The 18396-nt window shown below is 44.0% G+C and overlaps 1 protein-coding gene across 2 annotated transcripts in view; it reads left to right on the forward strand.

Annotated features, from left to right (window-relative positions):
* INPP5A (inositol polyphosphate-5-phosphatase A) overlaps nucleotides 1-18396 on the forward strand; it is a 198869-nt gene that overhangs the window by 18846 nt on the left and 161627 nt on the right. For both annotated transcript variants that reach the window (XM_027771238.1, XM_027771239.1), the window contains exon 2: nucleotides 15630-15730. In XM_027771238.1, the coding sequence (XP_027627039.1) occupies nucleotides 15657-15730 (74 nt within the window). In that variant the 5' untranslated portion in view covers nucleotides 15630-15656. The remainder of the gene's footprint in view (nucleotides 1-15629; nucleotides 15731-18396) is intronic.

The following is an 18396-nucleotide window of genomic DNA, read 5'->3' on the forward strand; positions in this document are numbered from 1 at the left end:
CCATGTTCAGTGGTGTTACATCACAGTAGCTTAGCCTTGGCTGTAGTGGGGATATTTTTACCATGAAATAGCTAAGTGCTGCACATCCAGGTTTTTCCCCAAGAAAGCTGGTTGTTAAATATCAGTACACCACTGTCTGTAAAGTGGGTTGAGCAAGTGAACATTGAGGAATCATCAAACCGCCCCTAGGGCAGTGATTCCTGGGATGTTTCAGAAACCAGTATAGGATTGATGGCTACTTTACTTGTCAGCCAAGGACACTGCAGTGAAAGGATCACCTCTTTCCAGGCTGCTTTTGTGTAAGTGTGATAGCTGCTTTCGGAATCCAGTGTAAGCACTGGCCACATTAGCAGCAAGCCCAGGTTCCCTGGGTGTCAGTCCCACCCTCATCTTCCCATGGTGCATGGCGGTGCTCTTACTCCAGGGCCACTGGGATGTATTGCTCCATCAGTGAAGCATTTACATTTGCCCTATAAATTATTCCGCAGCTTCACTCACTTGCAAAGGAAATATTTTTTTCCTGTTAGCCAAAATTTTCCAACAGCATGTCACTAAAAATTATCATCTTCTAATGAGCTATTTTGAATTTCTCATCTTGAACAGTAATTAAATCTGTTTTAAGGGGAAAGCTCTGATTTGTGTGTATCAGTCTATCCCTGGTAGTATGACTCCAAATGCCTGAGTATGGAAAAGACTGGTGCCATCTGAGCATGGGCATCTCACCTCCGCTGGTGCTGGCAAACAGAAGTGTTTCCAAGCTGTGTTCCAAAGCAGGATGATTATAAGAAACATTGATATTTTTTTTTCCTCCCTTGCCTTGCCATTAGGAAACCAGGAAAGATTAGAGGCCTAAACAAAAATCAGTTTTTCCATCATGGAGTTGTTCTCATTGTGAAGTGTCTAGTGGTGTTTTCCTGCAGAGTTCCAGAGCTCCAACAAAGTCCAACATCATTGGCTTGAGGTGGTGTGTTCTTTGGGTTTCTGGTTTTACCCCCACCAATTTAAACAATGAGTGCAGCAAACTTTTATTATGACACATTTCAAACCTAAATAAACTTAGAGACACTGGTAGAGAGAACCTTAGTACTCATCATCTGCATTCATTCAGTGGTTTAGCTCAAGGGCAATTTTGTTTAAAATATTCTCCACCTATTTTTCCGACTCATTTTGAAACAAAAAGCATTCATTTCATTAGTGACTATTTCAGTAGTTGGTCCAATGATGGTGACTACAGTGGTGACAGTGGTAAAATGTGGGACCAGCAGTTAGCGTAATGGCTATGTCGCTGGACTCGCATGTAGTTGACTGTGGTTCGAGTCCCAGACCTGGTGGCTTAAACTCACTCCGGGTGTGTGTGCATGCATGCCCAAGATCCCAAGAGGAGAATGGAGGAGAAGGGATTGCAGCGTGGTCATCCCCCCGGGGGGTGATTTTTTGCTTTCTGTCTCTCTGTCATTCTGGTGAGTGCACGCACCCTATAGCAAAAACTTCTTAAAAAAAAAAAAAAGTGACACTCTCAGTGAAGCTGACCCACACGAGAAGGTCCCAGGTTTACATCCAGAGACCTCCCTGAATATGCTGGAAATTCACATGTCCATAATCTGGGCTGCCCGAAGCCACGGTGGATTGGGGCATCAAGACCTCATTGGGACCGTTGTCTCTGTGTGTCTCTCTCTCTCTTGCTCATAGTAAAAATAGGTAAACTTTAAAAAAAATAAACACTTTAAAAATGAAAATTCAGTAGTTAATTCTTTTTTAAAAAGCCCACCACAATATCATTATTATACCTAAAAAGATGAACAGTAATTCCATCATATTATATATTGTCTAGTCAATATTCAGATGTTTTTGGTTGTCTCATAATTTTTGGGGGTAGAAATTGTAGAAGTTTGTTTTGGTAACTTCATTGAGGTATAATTGTAATCTTAAATTGTTGAAAGTGTAGTTGAGGAGTTCTGATATAGGTCAATACCTACAAAACTAGTACCACAATCCGTCATCCGCTGACGGTTCCTGGTCGCCATTTGTAGTGCCTCCCTGCCTCCACCTGATCACCAGGCAACTACTAGTTTGCTTTCTGTCACAGTTGAGCTTGCATTTTTCTAGAATTTTGTGTAAATAGAACCAAATAATATATATTATTTTTCTTGCCTGGCTGTTTTCCCTCAGCTTGAATTTGGTTCCCTGTGGTCAGAGAACAAATTCTATGATTTTGATCTTTCAAAATCCACTACTTTTGTTTGTGGGCCAGCATGTGACCTTTGTAGGTGAGTGCACCTGGAAAAGAGTGTGCATTAGGAACCATTGGGCATCTTATTCTATAATGTCAGTTAGATCCAGGTGCTTGATTGTCTTATTCCATGTGTTGACTGATGATGTAAATTTGCGTACGTATGTGTGTTTGGTCTAGATCTATCAGTTGCAGAAAAAGGATGTTAAAATCTCTCACGATGATAATGGAGGTCTATTCCTTCCTTTATTCTGTCAGTTTCTGCCTGGTATATTCTGTGTTTTTAGCCACATACACTTTTATGATTTTCTGCCTTCCCAAGAACAGTCTCCTTGGTCATTATGAAATGCTTTTCTTTATTTCTAGAAGTCTTTTGTCACTCAGTAATATAGCCGTTCCAGTCTTACTGTTTGCATGATTTTTTTTATTGCCAGATGGCATATGTACGTGTGTATGCATGTATGAGAGAGAGAGAGAGAGGAGGAGGAAGGATGTTAAAATCTCTCACGATGATAATGGAGGTCTATTCCTTCCTTTATTCTGTCAGTTTCTGCCTGGTATATTCTGTGTTTTTAGCCACATACACTTTTATGATTTTCTGCCTTCCCAAGAACAGTCTCCTTGGTCATTATGAAATGCTTTTCTTTATTTCTAGAAGTCTTTTGTCACTCAGTAATATAGCCGTTCCAGTCTTACTGTTTGCATGATTTTTTTTATTGCCAGATGGCATATGTACGTGTGTATGCATGTATGAGAGAGAGAGAGAGAGGAGGAGGAGGGAGGAAGAGAGAAAATATACTTCAATGGGATGTGATCTCATCGCAATCCTTTTCCCTCCATTTCTCCTTGTCAGGATATTGGGCTACCAGGGCTGAGATTGAAACTATAACCAGCCACGTGGGATTTGGCTCACAATGCACAGTGCTTAACCACTGTGTTATGGGGCTGGCCCAGTATATCTTTATCATTTTACATGTATTTACTTTTTGGTTTGTCTGAGACTTTATATTCAGAATGTCTCTTCTAGGTAGCATTTTACTCCTTTAAAAAATCTACTCCGTTACTTTCTGACCTTTTTTTTTTTTTTTTTTTTTTTACTTTTGTTACAGAGCATGTACATTTGCAGAGACAGAGGGAGAGAGACAGAGAAAGAGAGAGAAAGCGAGGAAGCACCTCCTAGGGAGGATGGCCATGCCGCAGTCCTTTCTTCTCTGCTCTCCTCTTGGGATTTTGGGCATGCACATGTGCCTGATGTGTTTTTTAAGCCGCTGGGTACAGGACTCAAACCATACAGTCGGTCATATGGAATCCAGTCTCCTTCACCTCCAGGCTGCCTGCCAGCCCCATTCCCTACCTTTTAATTGAAATGTCTAGATCAGCACTGTCTAGCAGAACTTTCTGGTGATGGAAATATTCTTTTTCTGTGCTGTCCGGCAAGGTAGCCACTGGCTGCATGGCCATTGATAACTTAAAATATTAATGTTACTGGAGATCTGAGTTTTTCAACATTCATTTAAGTTCAGTTTAAATAGCCATATATGACCTAGGGATGCAGTATTGCACAGTGCAGATGGTCTAGACCATTAACCATTCAATGCAACTATTGAGATGGTTGAATATGGGTCTGCCATTTTATTGTTTCTTTTTTGATTGTACATGCTAATTATTGTTCCTTTGTTTTTCAATTCCTGCTTTTGTTTTGATTATTTCAGTTTCTTTTTGTGTTTCATTTTACCTTCTCAATTGGCTGTTTGTCTGTTTAAAAATATTTTTGAGCGATTGCTCTAGGTTTATGATAATACAGGCCTAAATGTTTTACTATCTACTTTAGAGTTAATCTCGTATACAAGGTAGAAGTCTTGAAATCATAGAAGTTTATTATGGCGTATGTATTACCTCTATGTACATTGAAAAAACTCCAGTAGGCAATGTTGTAATTGTTGCTTTAGTCTAGAAGTCACTCAATTACAACCTCTTCCCTACTCCTTACCCCAGGCAATCTAGCTTGTTGCCTATTTTTGGAAATAAAGTTTTATGGGCACACAGCCATGCCCCTTGGTTTCGCATTGTCTGTAACTGCTTTTGTGTTACACTGACAGAGTTAGGTTGTGACAGTGACTATAAAGCCTAAAATATTTATCTGGTTATTTATGGAGAAGAACCAGCCCTGTGTTAGAAGAGTCCTCAGAAAAGGGCTTATGGGAACAGAATTTCCTAAGTGTTTATATATTAAAAACTATTTTTCTGTACTGTGGTATTTGAAGGCTCCTTGTTTTATACTTTATTTCATTATATTTAAAGGATGATTCTGTTGCTGTCTTAATTTATATGTTGCTTTTGAAAAGTCTGGTACTAGTCTAATTCTTCTTGACAGCCAATTGATCTTTTTGCCTGAAAGCCTTGAGGATTTTTATCTTTGAAATTTCATAGTTTCACTAGAATATATTTATCTTGGAGTTGATTGTTTTGAATCAGTTTTCTCAATAATCTTTTCAGCATTACTGTTTGGTTCTCTTTCTAATTTTCAGATGTTTTCTTGGATTATAGCTTTCAATGTTAGTTCTGTTCCATTGTTTTATTTTTCTTCTTCAAGGACTCTGATAATATAAATATTATCCCTTCTTCACCTGTCTTTCTTCTTTCTTTTTTTGTTATGTCATTTTCACTTTCTTAGGTGATTTTTTTTGTTGTTGTCATTGTGATTATTTTTCTGTTACATTTTTTTGCAAGATTTTTCTGGCTCTATTGTTCCCTTGTTTAATTTTCCTTTTAGTTGATTTTCCGCTGCCTTTGTAATTTCTTTTTCTTCTCTGATTATTTTGTCTTCTTCCATTTCTTTTCTGAAGTTAGTTAGCACTCTTTTCATTTTTTTTCCTCTCTTTTGGGATCGATTTATTTTAGTTGTGCATTTCTAAGTGGTGTTTCCTATTCTCAAATGCTTGTTTGAGTGTATTTAATTCTGTTTGCAATGTAGACTTAAGTTTTACTCTGCTTCATTCTGGGGTGAAGAGCTTTTTCATAGGTTTGTGTGTGTGAAATTTTTTTATTTCCTTTTTCTTTTTTTAAACAGAAGCATCGTAGGGATTTCGTTTGGTTCATTTTTAGTGGTACAGTGTTTTACAAGATTCCTAGTTTAACAGCACCCTCTTCTGTCAGTCTTGCAAAGTCCAAGTATATTAGCTCGGTTTGTAAATTTGTTTTAGTAACAATGGAAGGTTTGGGAGAGTCTAGTTCTCTGATTTTATGACTCTGTTTTTTATTTTGCAAGTTCCTTCCTCCTCCCTTTTTTCTTCCTTTCTCTTTAACTACTCAGTTGTCCATGGCTGCTTCTCCTTTTGTTTTATCTTTATTTTCTTTTCTGGAAAGAGTCTCTCACATAGTTTAAATTGTGCCTGTGCTATAAAAGCATGCCTGCCTACTTTAAAACGCGTGTTCCTTGAAATCTCTTCCTTATAGTCTATATGCTGATGTGCCTGGATGCTTTTCCAGTATTTTCAGACTTAACACTTTGACTATATTTTAAAACCTGCTGTAAGTCCTTTGCTCACATTTTTTTTTTTTTTTTCAGTTTTTCCTGGTCCGTCTTTGCTTGTCACAAAGTCTCACACAAGGTGGAAATGGTGTGGGAATGCGAGAGGTCACTGCATCATTTTATTCACAGATGTTTTGTAGTTTCCACAAAATGTTTTGTTCAAGCTCTACTAAGGCTGTGGTTTAGGTTATGTTCTCTCTCTATGTAGCAGTTATATGTTTATATTATATAGTGTGTGTATTATATACATAATCTAGTTATAGTAGCTGATTAAAAAGCTTTCTTCAATACTTTCAGTATTTATGTAATTTTGATGCTGGCATCTTGTCCTTTCTTTTAAACATGGATCACATTTTCCAGATTCTGGGTAATCTTGGATTATATTCTAGTCATTGTGAATGTTGTGTAAACTCTGGGTTTTGTGATAATTCTGTGTTAAAAGGTGTTCACCCTGATTAGATTCAGGCTGTAAGCTCTATTTGCCCTCTGTGGGTGGTGGGTCTGACCTCCTCTTAGTCCTCAAGGCCTTTGCTGTGTTGGTGTGGGTCTGTCCCGTACAGGCATGGTTCAGAGCTTATACTGAGGCCTGGGTGGGTTCAGACACAGACTTAGGGGATCCCTTTCTGTATTGGTGGGTTGATTGCCAGTGGGCTTGTGCTCAGAGAGAGAGAATGTCCCAGTAGGGCGTGGTCATATGCAATCCCTTTTCCTCCATTTCTCCATTCCTGGAAGGAGTTCGGACGTGCATTTCGCATGATCTTCAAGCCACCAGGGCTGAGATTTAAACTAGTCAGCTATGTACAGTTCTTAACCACTACCCTACAGGGCTGACCTGGGCAGGATAAACTTGTTTCATTCTTTTTATTTGCCATCTTTCCCAAGAATGGCCTGCTTCAAAACAATGTTCTGATTTCAGGTGGAGATCGTTTAGTATCTTCATGTTCTAATATGAACTTTCAGTGGGGTTTCAGAAAGTTCATGGTGGCTATGTATTATGAAAAAGCTATGCATGAATTTCCAAGTTTCTTTGCACCAAAGAAATTTAATTGTATTTTACCATGAGCACTTAAAAAAAAAAATCATGATATAGTATGTGTGTGAGAGAGAGACAGGGGCACCCTCCATAGGACTCAGTCTTGCCACAGTCCCCTTCCACCAGTCTTCCAGCCACCAGGATGCTGGGGACATGCATATGTGTCTGGTGTGTTTTCAGGCTGATCTGGCTTAGGTTAATGAACTTTTGGAAATCTCTTCTTATAAACATTTATTTTTAATTTTTAATTTATCCTACATAGATTTTATAGTATCAAGTGAAGTTACATTTTTAAATAAATCTAGCTATCTCACTAGATATAATCAAGATGTCTTCACTTTTATAATTCCTGAGATAGTCCTCTAATGCCTCTGGTGAGTGAGATTACCTCATGCCAGAGGATGGAGTTTTCTGAACTTGATCTTTCATTGCCAATTCACTGTAATTGGTTATAAATTTATCTCTGGTCTATTTAAAGAAAGCTTCATATGGAGTCAAGTCTTTTGTTGTAAGTGAAATGTGTGCTTGGAGAATGTTTGATTTGTATGTGCAGAGAAATCACAGCATCAGTTTCTGTCATTCAGCTCTATGGTGGTCTTTTCCATAATCGTTCATTACTTCTGAAGTTTTCCATGGTAAAGATGATTTTAATAGCTTTCTTTCATCTCCTTCTTTTTCTTTTCTTTTTTTTTAGAGAGTTTTTTTTTTTTTTTTTTTTTTTTTTTTTGCTGTAGGGTGCATGTTCTCACTAGAGAGACAGAGAGACAGAAAGTGAGAACTCGCCCCCTGCTGCGCCACAATCCCTTCTCCTCCATTCTCCTCTTGGGGTTTTGGGCACAGGCGCACACATGCCCTGCATGAGTTTTAAGCCACCGGGTCTGGAAGTTGAACTGCGGTCAATTACATGGGCGTCCAGCGACATAACCATTACACCATCTGCTGGTCCCAATAGCTTAATTTTCAAAAATGTGTGCATGACACTAAATCCATTCAGGTTACATTTTTGTGTAATCTTTTTTCAATATAGAAAACATTATGCTTCTTCTTGTGTATCATTGTGTGCTTTCAAAACATCCTCTCAGTCCAGCTTGTGTTTGAGGTGGCATCTGCGGGCATCGTTACCCCTTGTGTTACAGGGTGGTCTGGAGTGCGTCTAGGGTGTGAAGGATTCCCCCATGTGGATGAATTCTGTTGCACATAAGTTTCAGGGTTTACAGCCTTCTGGGAAAGGGGATATGGAGAACTTCCAGTGACTGAAGAGGAGAAGGAAGGTGACAAAACTGTCCTGGGAGCCCAGCAGGGGGTGGATGACCTTTCTGCTGACAGCCTGAAGACTGTCTGCAAGGGGAGAAGTGGTCAGGAAGTAGGGGGAGCTAATAGGAGTTGGGCATTTCAGGTAGAGGAAGCAGAAGAGCCATGGCATGCAGCTGGACCAATGTATAGTACTCTGGACTGTCCCAAGGCAGGCAATCTATGGAGACGACTTCTTGGTAGCTCTGGTGTTCTTCAGCTTGTCTTGATGCAGCACACTGATCAGTCTCCATTCATGTTAAGATTGTTATGTCTCACTGGGCTTTTGAAATGTTGCCTGTTTCAGCACATTGCACATTTTTTTTTTTTTTGAGAGGTTTTTGCTATGGGTGTGTGCGCTCGCCAGAAAGACAGAGAGAGACAGAGAGACAGAAAGTGAGAAATCACCCCCCAGGGGGAATGGCCATGTTGCAATCCTTTCTCTTCCATTCTCCTCTTGGGATCTTGGGCATGCACACACATGCACCTGGCGTGAGTTCAAGCCACTGGGTCCGGGACTCGAATCACGGTTGACTACAGGGGAGTCCAGCGACATAGCCATTATGCCAGTTGCTGTTCCCAAGCACATTGCACTTTTGTGTGAATTAGTACGGCTACAGTTCCTTTACCACACTTCATTCCTTCGAAGTGGCACCCTATGTAATACCAGTAAAACCTAGTTAATGATGAGCTTGTATTCCAAGAGCATGTCATTTAATGTAAAGATGTTAGTTTAAAGAACTGGTTGGTATTGTGATCATTTCTCCTCCCTTGTCATGTCAGTGGGCGAGGACCTCTTCTGTCTGCAGAGGTCTGGCCTCCACTGGCAAGGGTTCTGTTAGGGGTGTGTCCGTTTAATACACACTTGCTTTGGAGAGACTCTAAACTGGTTTAAATTAATGGGACTCTGTCAATAGCTAAATGAAAGTATTTAAGGTTTTGATACACAGTTCTTCATGTATGGAGGGGCAGCTATATGTAAAGATAAATACCTGATGAAGCTGAATGGAAATTTTATTATGTTATAACTGTTCATAATCATGTGCCCCAAAACTCGGGCAAACTTAGTTATTATGTGCATTTTTGATGTAGTTGAACTCATGTTCAGTCCATTAAAAAATAAGTATTTTGGACTCAATGTATAGAATACATTGAATTTGAAGAAATGTCCTGAGATATGAGTCATTTTTGGAGCTGTTTATTTAAACTTTGGATCAGTTAAAATTTAGTTTCAAATACTATTAATTTAATTTGGAAAATCATTGTGTTAACAAATGAACACATGTCAAATATAGGCTTTTTTCCCCTGTAGAAGTCTAGGTCAGTCAAGTTGAAGTTCTTGTGAGTATAAAGAAAGAATTTACCTATTACAGAATAAGAGAAGAGCGATATGCCTAAAGACTTCTGAGTTATCATTGGACATTATGCTTCTACAGCTTTTTCTGTCTGGATAGTAGTGCTTTAGTGCAGGGAATCGAGCTAGGAAAGAGTATCATCCTTAAGAATTTATGTAAGTATATTGTCCTTGAACAAGTAACTTGGCATTTGAGTTCTGAGACCCAGACTGAAAGGTAGAAGAGCTGGGAGCTCAGAGGAAGTCGAAAGGACATAAAATTGTTAGCTTGGCTCTGGGTTAAAGGATACGTGGAGTTACTGGTTTGCTGGTGAACTGTAGGTGCTGTGAGCAAGGATGGAAGCACTTGTGTAGAAATGGAAGCCAGCACCTGTTCACGTGCCCAGACCAGGGTCATGTGCCTCTTAACGTTCCAATGCCCTAGTGAGGTTGCACTCACTCCAGCTTCCACTCGCAGGTGGGTGCAGGCGCCTGGAGATGATGACCTGTGCTAGATCACGCCCACAGGATGTGCCATTGTTGGAAGTCTCTGTCTTATGAAGATGATATATTTCCTGATAAAAGTAACTAAAAGGTGGAGTTTGATACTTCCTTCCTCCAAAAAATAGAAAGTGCTTATAGCCCAAGGGATGTACACAGGAAGAGGCAAAGGCACCTAATTTGGGGTCATCCCCTAAGAGCTGTTTCAGAAAAGTGCTGCTGGGTGGGGCTCAGTAGGGTGACTAGGTCGGAAAGTCTTGGGAAGAGAGGGGTCTGATGGAGAGACAGGTTCAAGTGGCATGCTCTCTCTACAACCTGGACAGCGTGTGATTAAAGCAGGGGAGTGCTGTTCATAACCTGTCACATCCCTTTCATCTGCAGTATTCTGTTTGTCACTGAGTTCAGCCCACCCCTGAGAAAAGGGATTGGCGGCACATTTTGGGATGCAGAGAGCGGTATGGTGGTATACTTAAAAACCACCACCAGAGGCTTGGTTGGAGCAGGGCTAGTCTGAAGAGAAGGGCCCAGCAGTTAGAAGAGGCTGACATTATATATGAAATGAAGAGGATGAAAAGTCAATTCCGTTCATCATTGAGTCCTTAGTTTGTGCCAACCTCTTTGTACATGAGTGTCTTCAATTACCAAAGACGAACACAGATGAGATGACCTCACAATTGATCGTTCAGATGGGGCTGGGAGACTGGAAGGTGGTGGTAACTCTGCAGGATCCAGAATGACAGTGTCAAGTGGGACTGCCACAGGCAGAAGGGGCAGGTGATTGCTTCAGTACTGGATGGGCAAACACACATGGCAGAGGGCAGACAGCTGCTCTGTGTAGGGTGTGTGAGTGTGCATGGTGGAGGGCAGCTACTCCATGCTGTGTGCAGATGCACATGGCAGATTCTGCTGGTGGCCCAGGGCCCCAGGGCTTTGTGTTCCCTACTTGCAGAACCTGGATGTTGCAGTGTGCCAGCTAACACCATCCCTCATGGCAGCTGGTGGTTATCCTGTGACATGATATTTTGGTAGAAATTCCTGGGAAGGGCTTTCCTGGCTAAATAAAATAGGCAAAACTATTGAAGAGGAGGTTTTTTTCTTTTCCTTCAACCTACTCTTCTGTTTTTTCCTGCCTGGAATGTGAAGACTAGAGGTTTAGCAGCCAAATTGCAATCATGAGGACGAAACCTATCTTAAATGTGGCAAAGCAGAACAGTGCAGTAGCGTGGCCCCTCAGTGCCATCTGTAAGGTGCTTGTCTCTGACTGCCAGTCTCACACTTATTCTGAGAAAAAAGGAACCTCTCCATGCTTAAGTGGCAGGTTGTCAGGTTTTCTGTTGTTAGCCAAACACAATCCTAACATACATTAGCCAGTTTTTCTGAGAATTTTGGGGGAACTCGGGCCCTGAGAGAGCTGTTCTTGTTTTTCTTATGAGTTGCAGCATGAGCAAGTGCTCTTAGAGAGCCATTCAACATCAGATCTGTTGGCCATGGAGACCTATGGATGATCTCAGGGGAACCCAGCAGGAGGCACCTATGGAAATGAGCATGTCTCCTAGCAGGTTTAGCTCTGTAGAACAGAGCTCTTGGGGTGCCATAGGAGGGTTAGCCAAAGCCAGGTCCCTGAAAATGGAATTGTAATTTAAGGAAACTTCTGAGTTCTAATTTGGGGAGTGGGGTGTTGGGGAGCAATGATGTTCAGTGGAGACCAATTTAGGTTAATGGTCTTAAGGACGAAAATCAAGTGCATAAATTCCATTTAGTATGAGCAAAAATGGCAGGAACACCCAGGGGTCAGAGCAAGGAGAAAATGAACCTTCAGCTGGTGGTAAGGAACCCGGGTGTGTGTTGAGCTTTGTCATGTACAAAGCCAGTGTTAAGGTTCCATAGGCCTTTGTTTCTTTGCTCCTCTCAGCAGCTCCATTACTATGCACTGTGGCTCTTCCCATTTCACAGAGAGGGAACTAAGGCCCAGTGGGCTGCCTCACACACAGTACCCTGTGGCAGGAAGCAAGCTGGACCCCAAGGGCAGGGATGAAAACTTGATTGAGAGCTACAGAAATACAATACCGGAATGGAAAACAAGACTGCTTGGCCAGGAAGGCACGTGGACTTTCATACTTAGCCCTGAGTACCCCGTGGATGACTGGGTCAGAAAGCAAGCCAGGCATCTCAGCTTGTGCCACAGATGGGATGGCACTGCCTGGGCTCCAGTTCATGCCTGTCCTTTCTGGCACAGCAGCTTCCCCTGAGCTAGGGACCCCTGGTATGGGCCAACTCCTCTTGCCACCTTCTCCCTGAAGTGTCCAGCTGCTAGAGCACTCTAATGGGCATAGCTCCCAGAGGAGGGGCGCTGGGTTGAATCTCTCTGCCTAGAAAGCGCGTGGATATCCACATTCAGCCCTAAGTGCTCCGTGGATGGCATGGGCCTGACAGCAGGCCAGAGCATCTTCTGGTCAAGGCTATTGTGTAATTTACAAACTGTGCCTCAGGAAGGAAACTATTCCACAGTGTTTCCAGGTTACTAAGTGTTATTTGCTACAGAAGTAACCCTACAGTTCCTGAAATTACTTAGTATTCCATTTTTAGATGCACCATTTTAGAAATGCCTGTAAAATGTTAATGCTCAGAACATCTGCGAGGTGGAGGGTGAGTGGGGTCGAGATCATCTTGGACAGTTTCAGTTTTTAGTGCCTACACTAGACTAGTGTTCTGCAGACGTGTCCTAGGGGGGATGGTAGTTCATGCTTGAGTTTAGTAGGAGATGACAATCACTTCAGTGAACTTCTGATAAAAGCCCATTTTGGGGGGCAGGGGGGGGTGAGGGAAGATTTTTTGCTATTGGGCATGTGCACTTGCCAGAGTGTAAGAGACAGAAAGCAAAAAATCATCCCCCTCGGAGGCAGGGGTGACTCCACAGTCCCTTCTCCACTCTTCTCCTGGGATTCTGGGCATGAATGCATATGCACCCAGTGTGAGTTTTAGGCCTCTAGGTCTGGGACTCGAACCTCAGTCGGTCATATGGGAGTCCAGCACCTCAACCACCACACCACTTGCTGGTCCCTTGATAAGCGCATTTTTAAAAGAAGAGTAAACCAGGAAAATCTATCATTTTCTTAATAGCTGGCATCACTATTGATGCTTTTTCCAAGAGCGACTTAGGTTTTTTTTTTTTTTATTATTAGAATTTTTTTCCCTTTCCAAAAGCATGTCCTGTATTGCCGACCATTTTTTTATGTCACAACCTGAAAACAAACCAAAATCTGGTCACTCTCACCTGGTGCTGGACCATGTCGTGGTGGCATTTCATGCACAGACGCCTGCCTGCCTTGGAGCTGCTGTGAGAAGCTTCTTGCTGCACTGCAGGATTATTCGTGACATTTATAGGAGCAGGTGATGCTGAGCCCACCTGGGCATTTGTCCCATGGAGAAGCTCTGCCTGCAGGGGGCATCCTAGCATCCCCTGTCCCTGGAGCTGGCTCTCCCCTGGTCTGCCTGTGGGCCCAGCCTGGCTGAGTCCCAGATGCAGCTGTTTCTCGTTGGGTCTGCAGAGCCATTGTTTCCCATGCAGCCTATCTCTGGTATGAGACTGGGTTTGAGGAATTCATAGTGAGAGGTGAGGGCCTATTTCAGGGGTCATTAAGTGTGGGCCACCTTATATAGGGAGCTCTGCTCTGGGATGGTGGATGTGTGTTTTGGTAGTGGGTTTTAGTAACACAACCAGTTCCCCTCTGTGTCAGGGAAGGGAGGAGACGCCTGTAACTTAGGAACCCAGTAGCCCTTGTTGGGTTCACAGTGAGAGTGCAATGGACAGCCCAGACAGCTGCCCCTAAGGTGATAGTAGGGGCATGGAGATGTGGTTAGTGTGCTCATGCTTGGGTAACTTCACCACCACCCGCTGCCCATGGCCCTGTGGTGGCAGTGACCACCCACTTATGGGCCCTTCTCTGCCACTGCCTCTCCTCTCCCTGGAAGCCCCTTGGTGGCTTTCAGGTACCTCTACCCCATCACCTGGTGAGCTTGCCTCCATGGCCTTGTCTGCTGTTCAATGAATGCCTCGTTCCCTCCTGCTCAGGTGACATGCTGGCTACTCCGGGATGTCTCACATGTATCCTTCTCCCACACAGAGTTTGCTGCTTGGTGAGGCATGGGTCCACATCATCACTCTGCGCCATCAGGACTTCTGTGTGGTGTGGATATGGGGTGTGGGAGGGCAGCAGGAGAGTGTCTCAGAAGAATCTTCTGCCCTCACAGCCTTCATGGAATTCCTTGGTGGAGCTGCCAGGAAGCACAGGAAGCCACATCATCAAGGCTATTTATTGTGCTGCTCTGTAATTATAAAAGCTCAGGACAGATTTAGCGTGCGAAGTGGGGATTAGTAAAGTCAGAATCCTCACTGGGGACCTCAGAAATGCATCCATTGTGGTATGATGTAGAGACAGGATTGGTGAAACTGCAAGCGGGTAGAATTGTGATTCTGATGTCAGGCTCAGTTCTGAGATCTGGCTCTGCCATTGAGTGGCTGTGTGACCTTGAGCAGGTTTCTGCTGCATGTCATTGCATGCCCTGTGTTAAATAGGGTCACCTGGTGAGGACACAAGATTCCTCGCTCTGTGTCTTAAACAGTGCTGACACCCGGTGCATGCTCAGGAGAAGTCAAATTTGATGATTCTCAGATATGTTAAGTGTCTGTACATAAGCACACACACACACAAACATGCACATGCACACACATGTTTGTTCACATGCCAACACACACTTACAGACCAGAACATACCAACACACTTATGTGCACATGTGCACACACATGTTCATGCTCATGCATATACTCATACACTTACATATACTCTTTTTTTTTTTTTTGGAGAGGTTTTTGTCTTAGGGCGCGTGTGTTCGCCAGACAGACAGAGAGAGACAGAGAGACAGAAAGCGAGAAATCACCCCCCAGGGGGATGGCCACGCCGCAATCCCTTCTCCTCCATTCTCCTCTTGGGATCTTGAGCATGCACGAACACACGCCTGGCGTGAGTTTAAGCCACCGGGTCTGGGACTCGAACCGCGGTCGACTATGTGGGAGTCCAGCGACATAGCCATTATGCTAACTGCTGGCCCGACGCTTACATATACTCTTGCGCTTACACATGCTCATGCTCTCACAGTTGCTTGCACACACATGCTTACATGTGCTCATGCACACATTAATTTATGCCAACGCAGATGCTAACATGCACACATATGCACACATTCATGTTCATATGTACATGCACAGGCATACACACATGCTTTCACATTCGAGGTGCAACATACTAGAGTGGTAGTAGTGGCTGTCTTTACTTGGGAGATTATGACTGATTTGGTTTTGGAGTTTTCCAGAAGCTCTGAAGTCATATATGCATTACTTTTTTATAATTGGTGGAAAATTACCCATAGATTATTGAAGATTTTAAGAAATTCTGAAGCTTTTCTAAAGAACGTTTAGTAATGGAAAAATACAAGACACTAGAAATAAAAAAATAATAGAAAGTACCAAGGTGGTATGATTCCTATTCTAAAGAGAATTCCCGCTCTCAGATGCGTGGCTCTTGTCCTTGCTGGTCCTCCCACCCCGTGGGCTCACAGTCTGTGGGAACATATGGATGAGAAAAAGCCCCGTGGTGTGGCTTTGCAGGCATTTCTGGCAATCCTGACCGTGTGTGCTGCTTTCCTTCCCCAGGTCGTGCACACGCATAAGCCGCACTTCATGGCCTTGCACTGTCAGGAGTTTGGAGGGAAGAACTACGAGGCCTCCATGTCCCACGTGGACAAGTTTGTCAAGTAAGTCTCGGGGGGCAGGTGCTTGATGCTCTTCCACTTCCCCCAGGGGTCTGGGTACTGGCAAGGGTCTCCTGATGGCATTGTGGTCTCCAGCTCTCCCATTTAGGACTTGTCTAGGGATTCTCTGGGTTCAGTTACATTTTTTTCCAAAGAGAGAAGACATGGCTCACATGTGTGGCAGCTGCTTGCCTCCAAGAGCAGTGAGCGTCTAGGGGACATGAGCCCTAAGGACCAGGCAGAGTGATCCCTCTCAGTCTGTGCCTGGTCTCTGGTGCTGGCTGGCCTCTTGCAGTGGATGACAGTTGATGGACAGAACAGATTTTTACCTATAGCTGCCAACAGCCACTGTCACAGGGAGATGCACTCAGAGCCTCAGTTGTAGGGTACAGGAGAAAGAGGTCACGTGCACAGTCTCATCTGCCACATGTCTGATTTGTGACTCCTTGGAAGACACAGCCACTTGTGCCTGCCTGGAAAGAAGGGACACTGAGGGCTCTGGCTGGTTCCGGGAAGTGGACACATAGGGAAGTGCAGAAGAAAGCAGGGAGGAGCTTGCCCTTGAGTTCCTGTGGTGCAGAGTGGGGGTCCCCATCCAGCTTGGGTTGCAGCAGCTGCCGGAAAAACCCTTCTTCCTCTGCTCTGCCTTTGGGCTCTGAGGCTCTTGGAAGCCCCTGGCTGCCTGTAGGCATTGTTGTCTCCATTCTGCTTCCTCTGCTCTGCCTTTGGGCTCTGAGGCTCTTGGAAGCCCCTGGCTGCCTGTAGGCATTGTTGTCTCCATTCTGCCATCAGGTTCTACTTGTGGAAGCTTCCTGGTTGCAACCAGACTTACTCACCAAGGAGTGAAGAGAAAGACCAAACATATTTCTGCAAGGGGTTTACAGAAGTCTTAATGCAGTTTTCCATGGTAGGATGGATCAATTCTGGAAAGATGGAAGATCCTCAATAGGATTGCTTCTTGTCCTGTTTGTTCCTCCTGGGACACCATTTTAAAGGATATCACTTAGAAGGTTGTAACTGTAACCATACCTAATTTATCAGGAATTCTAGAGAACAGTGATGCTGTTCAGCTTGTGGCCTGCTCTCCACTGGACAGTGACTCCTCTGCAGGGCACAGCTCAGAGTGGGCCTGGTGTAGGCAGGGGCTGGGTCCTGAATGTGTAGCCCCAGGCCTCAGTCCCTGTCTCTACTGTAGCACTTTCCTGTGGATCTCCAGTGTCCTGCAGGTGCCACCTTTCTCATCTCCCTGAGTTCCCATCTGCAGCTGTGTGTTCTTGACAAGAGAGGCAGGAGGCATTGCACCTGGGGCTTACGCCCCTGCTGATGACAGACATGAGGGCTGAGGCAGTAGTGTCTGCAGAGGGACATTGGGGCCAACTTGCTCACGACTGGTAGTTTCTCCCCAAACAGTGTGTGACTGATAGAAAATATTTAAATATTCACACAAGCAGTTGGCACATGATACTTCTGAGAGGATGATTGCTCACACGCTATGGCTGGATCCAGCTTCTGTTTTGTGCCTTCCTGTTTTCTGCACGTACCTCAGGAAGCCATATTCAGGTGCACGAAACTCCTGACCTTGGACAGGCAGCCTCTCTGGCTTGAGAACAGGGGTCTGCACTGTGTATGGAGCCAAGAGGTGGTGTCAGCTTCTTGCTAAGCCTGCTGTTGTCCCTGTCAGTGACTGACTGCGAGTGATCAGGGACAAAACTGCAGGTTTCTGGAGACACTGCCCAGAATGTGGGGGTCTCCTGATAGACTTGTTGGCAACACTCTGGGGAGCAGCCAGGGGAAGCTCATGGACTAACTGAGGCACGTGACTCTCTGCGGATGTCTTCCCTGTCTTGACTGCCTGCCTCCTCCCTGCCCTGCTGTCCTCTTTCTGAAGACTGGCCTGGGGCAAGGCAGTGTGTGTCGGGAGGCCTGCTGCAGGTATGTTGGCAGGGGTCTCATCCAGGTCTGAGGTACATGGGCCACAACTAGGTTTTGGTCAGGACCTGGGTCCCATGCAGATTGGACCTGGGAAATGTGTCAGTTGCAGATATTACGGCCACCTAACTTCACGTGGGAGCCTGACACTGACTGCTTTCAGGATGACGGTGACAGGTGGTCTCACCCCACATGTCCCGCAGATGACTCATGCTGGGGCCTCAGTCATCTTGCACATTGCCTCCTGTGCTGTGGGCAGCCAGGGCCTGGTGGTGCCCAGTCCCTTGAGGACAGTGCTGATGGAACAGCAGAAAACAGTAGCTGTTTCCTAAATACAAGTTCAGAGATGTGTTTCTGCAGGCCTGAAATAAAGAATGCAACTGCAAGACCTGTATGTTGGTTTATTTCATCTGTTTATTTATTATAAAATTGCCTCTAGCTAAACTGTGGTTTCTTTTCCCAGCACTACTCTTTTTTTCATACCCAAGTTAAAATAAACACGCAATCCACAAAGTAACTGGTACCCTTTATGTTGTAGAATTTTGCTACACATGCTTTCTGAAATATATTTTCTGAGTATGTATGTGGAGTTTTGGAGGTTTTTGTAGACAGGGTCTTGCCATGTCACAGTCTTCCTGCCTCAGCCCCCTGAGTTCCTGGACAGACATGTGCTACTACACCCAGCTCTTTTTAGAGTGAACCCAGAATTATAATGGGGTCTCCCATATATCCACAGCCTG

This window comes from Tupaia chinensis, unplaced genomic scaffold (genome assembly GCF_000334495.1).
Source record: "Tupaia chinensis unplaced genomic scaffold, TupChi_1.0 Scaffold000197_1, whole genome shotgun sequence".
Lineage (NCBI taxonomy): Eukaryota > Metazoa > Chordata > Mammalia > Scandentia > Tupaiidae > Tupaia > Tupaia belangeri.